The sequence below is a fragment of the Perca flavescens genome, chromosome 7 (assembly GCF_004354835.1).
Source record: "Perca flavescens isolate YP-PL-M2 chromosome 7, PFLA_1.0, whole genome shotgun sequence".
In the NCBI taxonomy this organism is placed as follows: Eukaryota; Metazoa; Chordata; class Actinopteri; order Perciformes; family Percidae; genus Perca; species Perca flavescens.
In genome coordinates this window covers 15,933,595-15,945,959 of record NC_041337.1, presented here as the reverse complement: position 1 = coordinate 15,945,959, position 12,365 = coordinate 15,933,595, and the positions used below count along the sequence as shown (strand labels likewise).

The following is a 12,365-nucleotide window of genomic DNA, read 5'->3' as shown; positions in this document are numbered from 1 at the left end:
AACTTTGCCCTCTAATCCATCACTCAGTAGTCCAAATGAGGATACTTTGGGGAATCAGATAGCTAATGTTTCACCACTGTCACATTGACCCACTGAACAGGGTAGTTAGTTATCAGACACCACACCAAAGCACTACACCCATTCAGGAGGCAGTTATACTTACACTTGTGACTCAATGTATGGAAATCCACCATACGCTACTGCTAGTGTCAGCTTTCACTGTGTTTGGTTAGAGGTGTCCTGCATGTACATAGGTATGCCTCCTACACTACATTATATTAATATTATATATTGTCAGCTGCTATGCCCCTATCTAAAAATCTGATCTCCGGGTTTGTAAACGATCACACATCTGAACTGGTGATGGTGATTGGTATTCTTGTCCTTGAAGTGCTCACATTTCCTTCTGCAGCTGTCTTAACTCTGACAGCAGAGAGCTTCATTAAGATATTATCATGACACTCCTGCATTAGAGAAATGGTACTGCTATGATGTCTGCTGAATAATTCAACAACCTGTTTCAAAAAGTATCATGAAAGATTAATGAATGTACATGCACCAAACCCTGTAGCATGTGTGTTTGTGTTTTTGTGTGAGCACAATTGTGTGTGTGTGTGTGTGTGTGTGTGTATATATATATATATATATATATATATATATATATATATATATATATATATATATTTTTTTTTTTTTATTTATTTATTTTTTTTTTTTTTTTATTTAGGTGCACCAGCACAACATTTAGGTGCACCCAAATTTTTCCTCGTGTTGCCGTTAATGCTGAATGGCGATACACAATATATAGCTCTGTATTTTTTTACAAAGTGGGCTAAATGTTCAGTTTTAAGTCGAAGCCACTTTTCACAAGCTCTTTTATTAAAACAGATTATAATTAAAATAAAATGCTAGATAGGGTTTCCTTTACCAGTTTGAAAATATACAGCTGCAACACATGTAAATGAAAGTTATCTAAATAAATAGCCTAGGATATATTAAGAAAATATATACTGTATATCTCTGAGAAAGCTCCTTCACTTGTTTTCAACAACAACAGACTGATTAAAAGAGAAAGAGGACGCCCGGATAGCTCAGTTGGTATATATAGAGGTTTGACTCCGACCTGTGGACCTTTCCTGCATTTCATTACCCCCTCTCTCTCCCCTTTCATTTCTTCAGCTTTCCTATTAAAAAAAAAAAAAAACAGACCGAAAGACATAGGAAGACAGAGGGAGAGAGGGGGAGTGCAATGGACTGAAGCGTATGTTACTTAGGGCATTTTCACACATGAAAGTCCGAACCAAGGTCCGGACCAAGGTTCATGTTTTTGTTACATTGTATACATTTGATCCGGTAAGTTGTGGTTTCACACTGCAGTTTTGCAAGCGCACTAAAGATCTATACGTGACAAACCTACGTCCTGCCGTCATCACATACGTGAGCTACGTCTCCAGATACTTCTAACTGATTGGTTTGTTGAAGGGCTTCCTCGTCCTCTCATATCCTCTCTCTGTGTCGGAGTTTTTCCAACTGACTGCTGCTCTCCCCCTACTGACTGCTGCTCTCCCCCTACTGACTGCTGCTCACCCCCTACTGACTGCTGCTCACCCCCCTACTGACTGCTGCTCTCCCCCCTACTGACTGCTGCTCCCCCCTACTGACTGCTGCTCTCCCCTACTGACTGCTGCTCTCCCCCCTACTGACTGCTGCTCTCCCCCTACTGACTGCTGCTCTCCCCCTACTGCCGCGGCCCATTTTGTTTTGTTGTGATGTTGAGAAGCAAGACACTGGAACTTTCTTTCTGGAGCATTTATTCAGAGACAAACTGAAACCTACGCTGTACATTTACCACTTTGTTACCACAACAAATAAACTGCTGATGTATTCTCTGCTCTGATAGCCGACAGCTGTCTTCTCTGAACGCATTCACCGCCACTCTCTCTCACTAAGCACCTTAAAGGAGCTTCCCCGGTCTTGTAACACAAGGAGAGCCTGCCAGAGCTTCTTGTATTTGGTCCAAAAGTCTGAACCATCCAAAAAATGCTTTCACACTATAAACGAACCCCACCATGGTTCAGTTTGGTCCGGGCCGAGACCACCTCTTTTTATCGGACCAAAATTTGGTCTTTTGATCCGGACCGCGGTCCGGGGGAGGTTTCACACCTGTAATTTTGGTTCGGATCAAACTAAAAAGTCCGAAAGTCCGGACCAAACGAGGTATGTGTGAAAACGCCCTTAGAGAGTGACGGCTGACTCATTATGAATGGGTCCAGCACGGGTCGAATGCGCTTTGGTGGGTCAGCGGCGTTACACACGTCTTGTGTAGGCTATGAAATGTCTATATCGTCACTGCGCTGCATTTTTATGAATTATGATAATGTGGCCATGGGTCACATCTCTCGCCCAGGTCCAGCAGGCTCCGTCTCACACGCTATTACTCAACGAACTGAAGTTAGTTGCATTTAATAACTTCTAATGTGTTTTTCGCCGTGGCGGCCGCAATAACAGATAGTTACCAGCGGAAACACTGGTACCAATACAGGTTTCCCTCTCATACTTAACAGCTGTACTGTATGCACACATGCATGTACAGTATGTGTGTATGTGAGGGGCTTTGGGTGTGTAGTTTAATAGGGATGATAGATGACTGTGCCATCTGTGTCAGCCAAGTTAAACTGTTTGATACCGCCATTTGTCTTCAGTCTGGACCTGTTGTGCTTTGACCTTATTGGCGGCATTCCAGTTCAGCAGAGCAAAAGGGAAGCACTATGTGGGTGTAAAAGATGTTTACAGGTTTCACTACTCTTCGTTATCAAACTACTAAACTTTTCTGCAACATTTTTCCGATTAGATAATTAAAACCTTTGTGACAAGCTGTGCCGTCTGTGATTGTGCTCTAGATTAGAGCTGCTGATTAAAGAAGGCTTTCATCATTTGCAGGTTTGACTTCGCTTTAAACAGCAGTGAATTCAGAAATAAAGACCAGAAGGAGATAGGACACTACTCAGAATCACAAAATCTTAAAGTGCCCATATTATGAAAAAAATCACTTTTTTCTGGGATTTGGGGTGTTATTTTGTGTTTCTGGTGCTTCCACACACAAAAAAAAACATCCATGCTGTTTTGAGTGAGATACGGGTTTCTGAATGTGTCCTGCCTTCAGTCTCCGGATGAGCTGTTCAAAATCTGCACGGCTTTCTACGTCACTAGCCGAAACGAGGGGCCTAGGGGGCTAACCGTTAGCATGCTAGCGCTAGCTCGTTCTCAACGGCAATACACTGCTACAACACACACACATTCACCCTAATCTACAAAATAAATTGTATAGAACTACCTACATGTCCCTGTTCTGCAGGTATTCCACGCAAAGTTGGAAATGCGCCCTCGTTTAGAAGAAGTCTCCCGGCTAATCCTGCCTTGTACTAACTGAAGTTGGAGAAAACAGCTATAGCTAGCTCATGTAATCCTTACCTAGCTACTGTGCATGTGCGACTGACAACAAAGATCTTACAGAAGTTAAGAGATCTCACTCTGTAGCTAAAACAGAGACCTGACACATGGGGAAACGAGGATCTGCAGCAATGTGCAGTACTACAAAAATATGGTGTTTTTTGAAAATTAAACCATGTAAACCTATTCTGATACATTCTCAAATTACAATTATAAACCTGAAAATGAGCATAATATGGCCACTTTAAGTCATACCATTACCCCTCTTAGCATTTAGGTAGAAATCTTTGCTTTGTTTTGCAGTAAGTAGTGTGCTTTTCTACTATGATGCCTGTTTATCTAGTTACCAGTAGCAATCATGTTATTAATTATTGTTTATGTCATTCATTGTTGTTTGGGGTCTTTTCATAAGCAAGTAGGGCTAGTAGTAGTAGTATAAAATACATATTGTTAATACAGTGTCATTCAAATGGTATAGAGGCTTTTGTGGCCACAGTATACAGTACCGATAGGCCTGGTCATCTGAGGACATATTATATACACAGAGGTGTTGTTTCTGGAAATATACTATTTTGTTGTTCCAATCATTTGGTACAGTATCTTAATATACTGTAGATAGAGAAGAGTTTTATATACTGGGAAATGCAAACAATTTAACTGATTCATTTTGCTCCTTTTTCTACTAGGCAAGGCTAGGCAGCTTTATTTATGTAGCACATTTCAGCAACAGGGCAATTCAAAGTGCTTTACATAAAACACGAAAGAGCATTCAGAAAACAATTAAAAACAATTTAAAAACATTCAAAGTCAAGAATAAAATTTACAGTGCAGTATAATAATTTTAAAAAAAACTGAGAGAAACATGAAAGAGCAGTTACAAAACAATTAAAATCAATACTACTATTGTTATTAGTTTTATCTCTGTTCGTTGTTGCTGCTTGTATTACCATTTCTGTTGAACCTCTTATGGATTTTTTGTAATCATGTCTGTGTAAAGCAGTTTGTACTTAAGTGATGCTATGAAGTTTGATTTGATTTGGCGTTTGCACAAACCCTGGGTCCAGTGTGTTGTCAGTGCGGTCATGTGGCACAGCCCCAGTGCAGTGTGGGAAAACACAGAGGGCTGACAGAAGGACAGGGGTCACTTACTGAGTTTGACCTTGATGTTGCTGCTGTGATACTGCTGCCTCTTCTCTCCATCCTCTTTTCTCCCCTGCTTGCTCTGTTGCTCTCTCTCTCTCTCTCTCTTTCTTTCTCTCTCTCTCACTCTCTCTCTGTCTCTGATGGAGGCATTAAGAATACATGCTGATGTAGTTTCATGGTTTCTTCTCTTGCCAGTGTAAATCAATGGCTGAGCTGGTGTCTCTTCTTATACCTGCAGGCTTGAGCTTTATTTGCCCAAAGTAGTGAAGTGCTCTGGCGGTATCTCATCGCCTTCCTACCTTTCCGGGAAATTAGGTTGTGTCTCAGTCATCTCCGTTTTTTCTCTGCGCGTTAACACATGAGAAAACACATGCAATTCGCTCCACTGGGACTCCTCACTAAGTCCAGACTCTCTCCAGTCCCCTGCACTTCCCTGCTTTCTTCTCCCTGGCAGCCCTGCCATCTGTTGTTCTGGTCTTGGCTGGGGTTTGTCACCAGCCAACACTCGAGTGAAAACACGAGTTTTGACAGTTGTCATAAACATGCCTTGAGTAACAGCCTCACCATGAAACCATTTAATGATCCTGGCACAGTGTGAACACGCGGGATGGAAAACACATTTTCATCACCATTTTTTTAAAATCAGGAGTGGGGGGAGGAGGTATTGTGGTGGGACATGCTTATGCGATTTTGTGTTTCTTCCCCCTCAGCCCTCGGGGAGCGAAGGCCAGACGGGCGACAAGCACGAGGAGAGAGAAAGGCTGCGCAGAGTGCTCAAACAGATGGGACGAATCAAGTGTCCTAGTGAGGTATGCACTCCGTCTTTCCTCTTGTGTTCCTTTCTCTTTCCCTATCTCTTATTTTTTTGCTACTCTTGCTTTGTTGTGTTCTTTATTTCCATTTGTCTAACTTTTAAGTTTTGATTTTGTATCTCCCTTTTCCTCAGGCTCTTCATTTTGTGTCTGCCTCCTCTTACCTCTCTCCCTCCTTCTTTTCTTTACGCCTTGTTCTTGACATGTTGCCCAAAACCACACCAACACTCTGCTTCCCATTACTCACACTAGAGTGCAAAAGGCAGAGAGAGGAAGAGAAAGAGCTGCAAAAATAGACTATCTACTGTGACTGTGAAAAGTTTGCAGTTTCTCCCTGTTTTCTCTGTATTTTTAACTAACCAGAAAATATTGACCAATTGCTAAAATATTGTTCCGTTAAACCTACGTTGTTCCACTTACCTAGTTTCCTGCTTAATGTGTGTTTTCATTTTGTCTCATTTCTGTCACTGGCCTCACATGATGACACAAACATTATGTGTGCAAACACACATATATACAGGGCTGTTCAGCCCACTTTTCCAGCCTGATGGGCTACCAGTACCACCAGAAACGTTGTGGAAGAGAGTTCTCTGATGATGAGAAGCCTGTGTTTCTGTGCCAGCACTGTGGAAAAACCTACCACTCCAAAGCTGGCAGAGACTACCATGTGCGTACCGAACACTCCTCAACTATCACCACCACCATGACAGCCACCACCACCACCACTACCAACAACAACAAGGACATTATCACTGACACCAACAACAACACCGGCAAAGAGAGGGTAAGATGAGATTGGAAGACATATCATATAGGATACAGGCCTTTTTCTGTTTCCCACTGTTTGAAAGCATTGTCTACTAGATTGTACTTTAATTAGCCAGAGTTTACCCACATTTTCCACTCAAAGAAGTGCCCTTCTGCTCCCCCAGGTGGTCTCTGAGGAGTCTCCATCATTACGCATAAAAGAGCAAAGCCAGCCTGAGAAGAAGCATTGGCAGGAGAAAGCACCATCCGGCCAGCCTAAGGAGAAGGAAATAGAAGCGAGGGACAAGGACAGGGAAAAGGAAAAGGAGAGGGAGCGAGTCAAAGAAAAAGCAGCACAAACTGTGAGCCAGGGGGATGACTTTGAAAGGACCCCCAGTGGCAGAGTGAGGCGCCGGTCAGCTCAGGTGGCAGTGTTCCATCTGCAGGAGATAGCAGAGGATGAGCTGGCCAAAGACTGGGGCACCAAGCGCCGCATCAAGGATGACCTGGTGCCTGATAGCAAGAGGGTGAGCGATAAGGCATTGAACATTTTAAATTTAAAAAAGCTTATTATGTAGCTGCGCGCCTGTGTTAACGTGCGGTTGTTGCCCCGTGTGCACGGATGCGCTCATCTGTTGACATTTCCGAATGCCTTCCTACAAACGTATATGTGTATTAGTATGAGAAAAATAATGAGATTTTAACTGTGTCGGGCTCGGACATAAATATCTTAATGCCTGTCGGGCTCAGGCCGGGCTCGGTTACAGCTCTGTCCGGGCTCGGACAGAAAAATGCGGCCCGATCTGCACTCTATAAAAATGAAACGCATCAATGCCGACATTTCTAATGTAAAGGCACAAAAAGTGGTTAGACGGCAGATAAATATGTCCACCAGTCTCTCTTTTTAAACACATACTTTAAAATTGTAACACTACCAGAAATACTGATATAAATGTCCTTTTGTGTGTAGTTAAACTACACCCGTCCTGGCCTCCCTAACTTCAGCCAAGAGCTATTAGAGACCTGGAAGAACCAAGTCAAGGAGAAGGGCTTCATCTGCTGCACCAATGAAGTAAGATCATTGACTGGTTTAATGTGTAACCATATAAAGAGAAAATGACTTTCCATATTTGAAATAAACAAAACATTGATTGAGAGATTTGTCTTAATATTGAGCACTAGGTTTATAATAATTAGGCTGTTGATTTCACAGGAATATGGATTGAGTGAGTTTGTTCACTCTGTGTTTATTTTTGTTTTGTCTTAGAACTGTGAAGCTGTCTATTCCAGTGTATCAGGACTAAAAGCCCACCTTGCCAACTGCAGTCAGGTACAAACACTCACCTGGAGCAAAGCCACCAACCTGATTACATGTGTCTCTGTAGATACTGTATTAGAAATAAGAATACATACACACACACATGGAATTTCCACAGAATTGTAACAGATTTATACTTGAGTTCATGGCCAGGTCAGGATTGTTAATGCTGTTATTATAACTTCTATTTTTTTTTTTTTTTTTGCTAAGTGCTTTGCCTCTGCAAACAAATCACAAATCACTGAAAGAGAAGACAGCTTAATGCAATACAGCACAACCATAAATTTGAACAGCAAAGAAGACATTTCAAAGAAAGTTTCAAAGAGTCATAAGGGTTGTTACAGACTTTGCTAACCTGATTTGAAAAAAGCAATATGTTGAAAAACGTGTTGTTATTCTTACACCAACACATTAAGGCAATGCAAACCAAAAGGTATGAGAAAAATGCTATCCACACAAATGCATATATTTATTTCTAACTTCTGGTGTTGACTGATACCTACAGACTGTAATCTGGTGTGTTGCAGGGTGGTGGAGAACTGGGAAAGTACACTTGTCTCATCTGTCAGAAGGAGTTTAGCTCAGAGAGCGGTGTGAAGTACCACATCAGCAAGACACACTCACAGGTGGGTCATTCTCACAACTTCACAAACATCTATATTATTAAGCATTACTTCAAGTACACTCTCACAGGAAGCATTGCCATTTTTGTTAACACAGTAAAAACCTGCTGAGTCGCAGAAGTTGGTACAAGCTCTCGTAATAACAAGGTTTTATACCTATGTTGGGCAAACAAGTGCTTGACGTGGGGATACGTTTATTCGTAGCTTGTCGCTAGATGATACTGATCTTTTCCCCTCAAATACAGTGTAACACAATCATTTTGTGTGATTAATAAATACATTTTGTTCCCACAAAATATGTTTTTCCCACATAATAATAGTATGGTCCCACAAGGTTAAAATCTTAAATGAATACTATCTTAAGGGACTTCTGGGGCTCCATGTTACTGTATTAAGTCAGGTGGTTTGCCCCACTAATTATTAGGGTTGGGTACCGAACTCTGTACTTTTTAGGGTACTGACCGGATTACGTCGGTATAAACGATTACCGTTTCGCTTTAAATCAATTGGTGCCAACTTGCTGTACCTGAGAGCTTCTCTGTCCTCTCCACATGTTTGACATAGAGCGGGGCTAAGCTCCGATACTCAAGCGTGCCTAGCTGACAGAGCGAAACTATGTCGCCTCTGCAGCTTGTTCAATACACAGTGAGTGACGGCATTGCCCATTAAGTGGTCGCAAGTGTGGTTACACTTTTTAAAACGCCACGCAGACAGCGTTTGCTGCAATATAATATAATGTAGAGCAGAAAGCTGTTGCGGTGTGGTTACGCTTCCTCTGAGATAGGCAGGTACTACGTTCTCTATGCCCTGGTGATGGATTGACAGGCTGGAGGTTGTAGGACAAGGCAAGGCTTGATACAAGTTGATACAAAGCTAATTCAGCCCATCAGCGCCACAAAACTCTCCGGCAACTTTTGCGCGCAGAAGCTTGAGTGATGCATTTTACATCACTAACAGCAGCATTCAGCTTTGGAGACGAAGAGGACATAACAATTACAAGATAATTACCTCTTCTGAAGAGTCTGTCATGTTTTTTTAATCCTCCGTGTCCTCCTTGACTTGACGGGATAAACGCTCTTAGCAACTGCGTGGAGGAGGGGTGGGGGTGGTGCGCGATCACTGAAGGCTTGTGTCATGTGGCTGCGCCAACACTGTTGTTGTCATTACTTAGAAATTCCTCATGGGGGCGACAGAAACTACGCACTATGGGCCCCTGGTTAGCTCACCTGGTAGAGCGGGCACCCATATATAGAGGTTTACTCCTTTGCTGCAGGTCATTCCCCTTCTCTCTCTCCTTTCAAGTCTAAGCTGTCCTATCCAAATAAAGGCCTACAAATGCCCAAAAAATTATCTTTAAAAAAAAACTATGCACTATAGCTTGAAAGAACAATTAAAAATAGTCATGAAATAAGTAATTATTTGATTAAATAGGTTGTAGGGATGGGTTTGGGAGAGGAGAGAAAGGTAGGGAGGGGTTTTATTTTGTGTGGTGTGTAAAATGTTCTAAATAAATAATGTTATACTTGGAACATTTTGATCATTAGGGTAAATAGGTTTGGAATTACTTTTACAACTGAAATACATTTTTTGTTATTACAGAGGGAAAGTAACGAAAAAAGGTACCGTTGGGTACCGGCACCAAATTTCAGGACGGTACCAGTAAAACTGTGAATGGGACCCAACCCTACTAATTACAGTAGAAAAGTTATCCCGCTCTATACATGCTCCTGACAGTGTGTTTTATCGCCTTAGAACTGGTTCCGTGCAGCAGCCAGTGAAGTGGTCTCCAGTACCAAGAGTAAAGCGCCGGAGAACAATGGGATCAAAGCTGAGGTGAGGAACGGTGCCACCACTGGTAAGAAGAGGGGCCGCAAGCCCAAAGAGCGGCCCTCGGTGGTTGCGCCTCACCAAACACAAACTGAAGCACCAACCACTACTCAAAACTCAACCCCTGCCGTGACCCCTTCATAGTCCCCCACCCTGATCCCCAACCCAACGGACAGTGCTAATTCAGGCCAAAACAGACAACCCATCCCCTCCACCGCCAGACGAAGCAAACCCAGGAGGCTGTCATTGTCAGAGTAGCTCTGCTTTTGTTGACCCAGGAGCCAGGGAGGATGCTTACTGTAAATGTTGTGCCAGGAAGCTTAATGACCTTTCTAACTCCACAAGGACTTGGCACTGAGAAGAAAGCTAAATCAACCCTTAAGAAGTAAAACGTTTAGTACAGACTTTTTGAAATCCCAGAGTTAATGTGTCTACTGTTATAAAAATACTCATGTAACAGTAGTGTTTTATTTCTCCATTCCACTTTTGTCTCCTTTTTAATGCACACATTTCAGTTTCTGTACTCACAGCAGAGGTGTCAATAGTAATCAAAAATAAAATCCTGACTTCAACATAGATAGCATTTTCTAAACAGAGGTAGTATTCCAAACAAATGCAGAGTAATTCTCTCTACAATATTCATGTTGTGTTTTATTCATGAGGTTTTAAAAAGGATATTCTATTAGCATAGTGAAGTCATTTATTGATAGCTAGTGTTTTCACATTTTTTTCCACAGATATACTGTACTGTGTACATAAATAATATCTATATCTATATATCTATATACTCAAAGCAATGATGCCAGCTGTCATTTTAAAGCCTGACACGTCCAACTGGATCATGAGCAGTCAGAATTTTTTGCAGTGTGTGCTGTAGTGCAATTATGTTTTGAACTTGATTTCTTTTTCTGGTATAATTTTCTTGTTTTTTATTTTTCAGGTTTTAAGTAAGACATTCTCATATAAGCTAAAATGTTGGTCAGTTGTTAATCATATTCCACTCTGTTTTTCCTACAGCCATGTGGCTCACTTCAGTGATATTTATTTTTATTTGATCTGCTTCACATGACAGTGAAAGGTATCTGCTTTGACGACCATGAAAAAGTGTCAAAAGATTGTTTCCACAGTTCTTTTACACTGAAGTTAAAAAGCAGAATACCCAAAAAGTGATTGTTTGAGATTTCCATCTGTAGGGTATAAGTTAATACTTAATATGGCATTGTTTAATTGATTTTAAACAAAAAACTTGAAGCATTCTGTCTAAAATAAGACTGGCAAAGCTAAATGTTGGACAGAGGGATGAATTTTGTGTGAAGCTTGTTGCACCATTGCAGCACAATCAAATGATGTGACACCATTTTTAAGGAGGCCGTATTTTGGCTACTGCTTTAGCTTGAATCAAAGAGCTGAGGAGAGAATACAAATATCTTTTATAGAGAGGGTGAGGGAAATAATCTTTTATTAAATAAAAACAATTGCAAACGAAGATTCAATTATAATGATGTATATGAATTAATTCCTGGATGCTCAAAGTTATTGCCTTGCACTTTACCCCTTAACCCCTCTCGCTTGTCTCTTGTATTTTTGCACTCCAGGAGTATTCAACCTAACCTAGTGGCTGTCAGGCACAGAAGTAGGAATATTTTACTCTGATTAAAAAAAAACTAAATTTGTCTTTACATGGGTAATGAGCAGCCTGGTTAACTCTTTCTAGATAGTATCTGTAATCAAACATGACCATATAATTATGACTCACCACACAAAGCCATAACAGGTCTTGTTGAATTTTAAGGCTGCTCTATCCCACTTAAAGTTAGTTTAGCTGCAGATTAAAAATAATAATAATCCATTATTATTAAATTACTTTTCAAGTCTGAAATGTGTGCAATTTAGAGAATATTTTCACTTTAACATGTTTAAAGTAGATACTTGAATTCACAGTTATATTAAAGATTTGAGCAAATGAAAACTCCATAAATATTTGATTTATATTTGGAGTCTATGTCCATAAAAATAATGACTTCCTTGCTTAAAAAGAAAACGACAGATCATAAATCTATTTTATATTCTCTTGTGTGTATTACCCATATAGCAATCTGATAGCTTTGAATAAAGTTGTGATGTGGGGATATTCTGGTGAGGTAATAAGAGTGCTTTACTTGCCACTCTATCTTAAGGACCTGAACTCAGTTAAGTCCACTAATCCATCCTGCCACTTTCTCCTTACTGGCAAGTCCTCTCAATTTTTTGCACCAACAAATCGTTGTCATTATTCAAATCAAGGACTGATGTCAGCAGAACATGTTCAAGAAATATGTGTCCCAGGTGGTGTCATCCCTACGCTGTGACCTTTAATATTGTAAAGCAAAGATTTGAGCTGAATTCCTCCATTTTTAATCAACTGATGGTGGTTATTCAAGTGGGAATGATTATGCATGTGTCTAT

General features: G+C 40.9%; 1 protein-coding gene across 9 annotated transcripts in view; it reads left to right on the top strand.

The window, feature by feature from the left end:
* Nucleotides 1-12,049, top strand: part of znf512b (zinc finger protein 512B) — a 29,647-nt gene extending 17,598 nt beyond the window's left edge. For 8 of the 9 annotated variants that reach the window (XM_028582846.1, XM_028582843.1, XM_028582847.1 and 5 more), the window contains 7 exons: nucleotides 5,304-5,402; nucleotides 5,926-6,189; nucleotides 6,338-6,679; nucleotides 7,123-7,224; nucleotides 7,420-7,482; nucleotides 7,998-8,096; nucleotides 9,846-12,049. In XM_028582846.1, coding sequence (XP_028438647.1) covers nucleotides 5,304-5,402; nucleotides 5,926-6,189; nucleotides 6,338-6,679; nucleotides 7,123-7,224; nucleotides 7,420-7,482; nucleotides 7,998-8,096; nucleotides 9,846-10,064 — 1,188 coding nt within the window. In that variant the 3' untranslated portion in view covers nucleotides 10,065-12,049. The remainder of the gene's footprint in view (nucleotides 1-5,303; nucleotides 5,403-5,925; nucleotides 6,190-6,337; nucleotides 6,680-7,122; nucleotides 7,225-7,419; nucleotides 7,483-7,997; nucleotides 8,097-9,845) is intronic. The other variant, XM_028582848.1, reaches the window with a different exon arrangement.
* The last annotated feature ends 316 nt before the right edge of the window (nucleotides 12,050-12,365 follow it).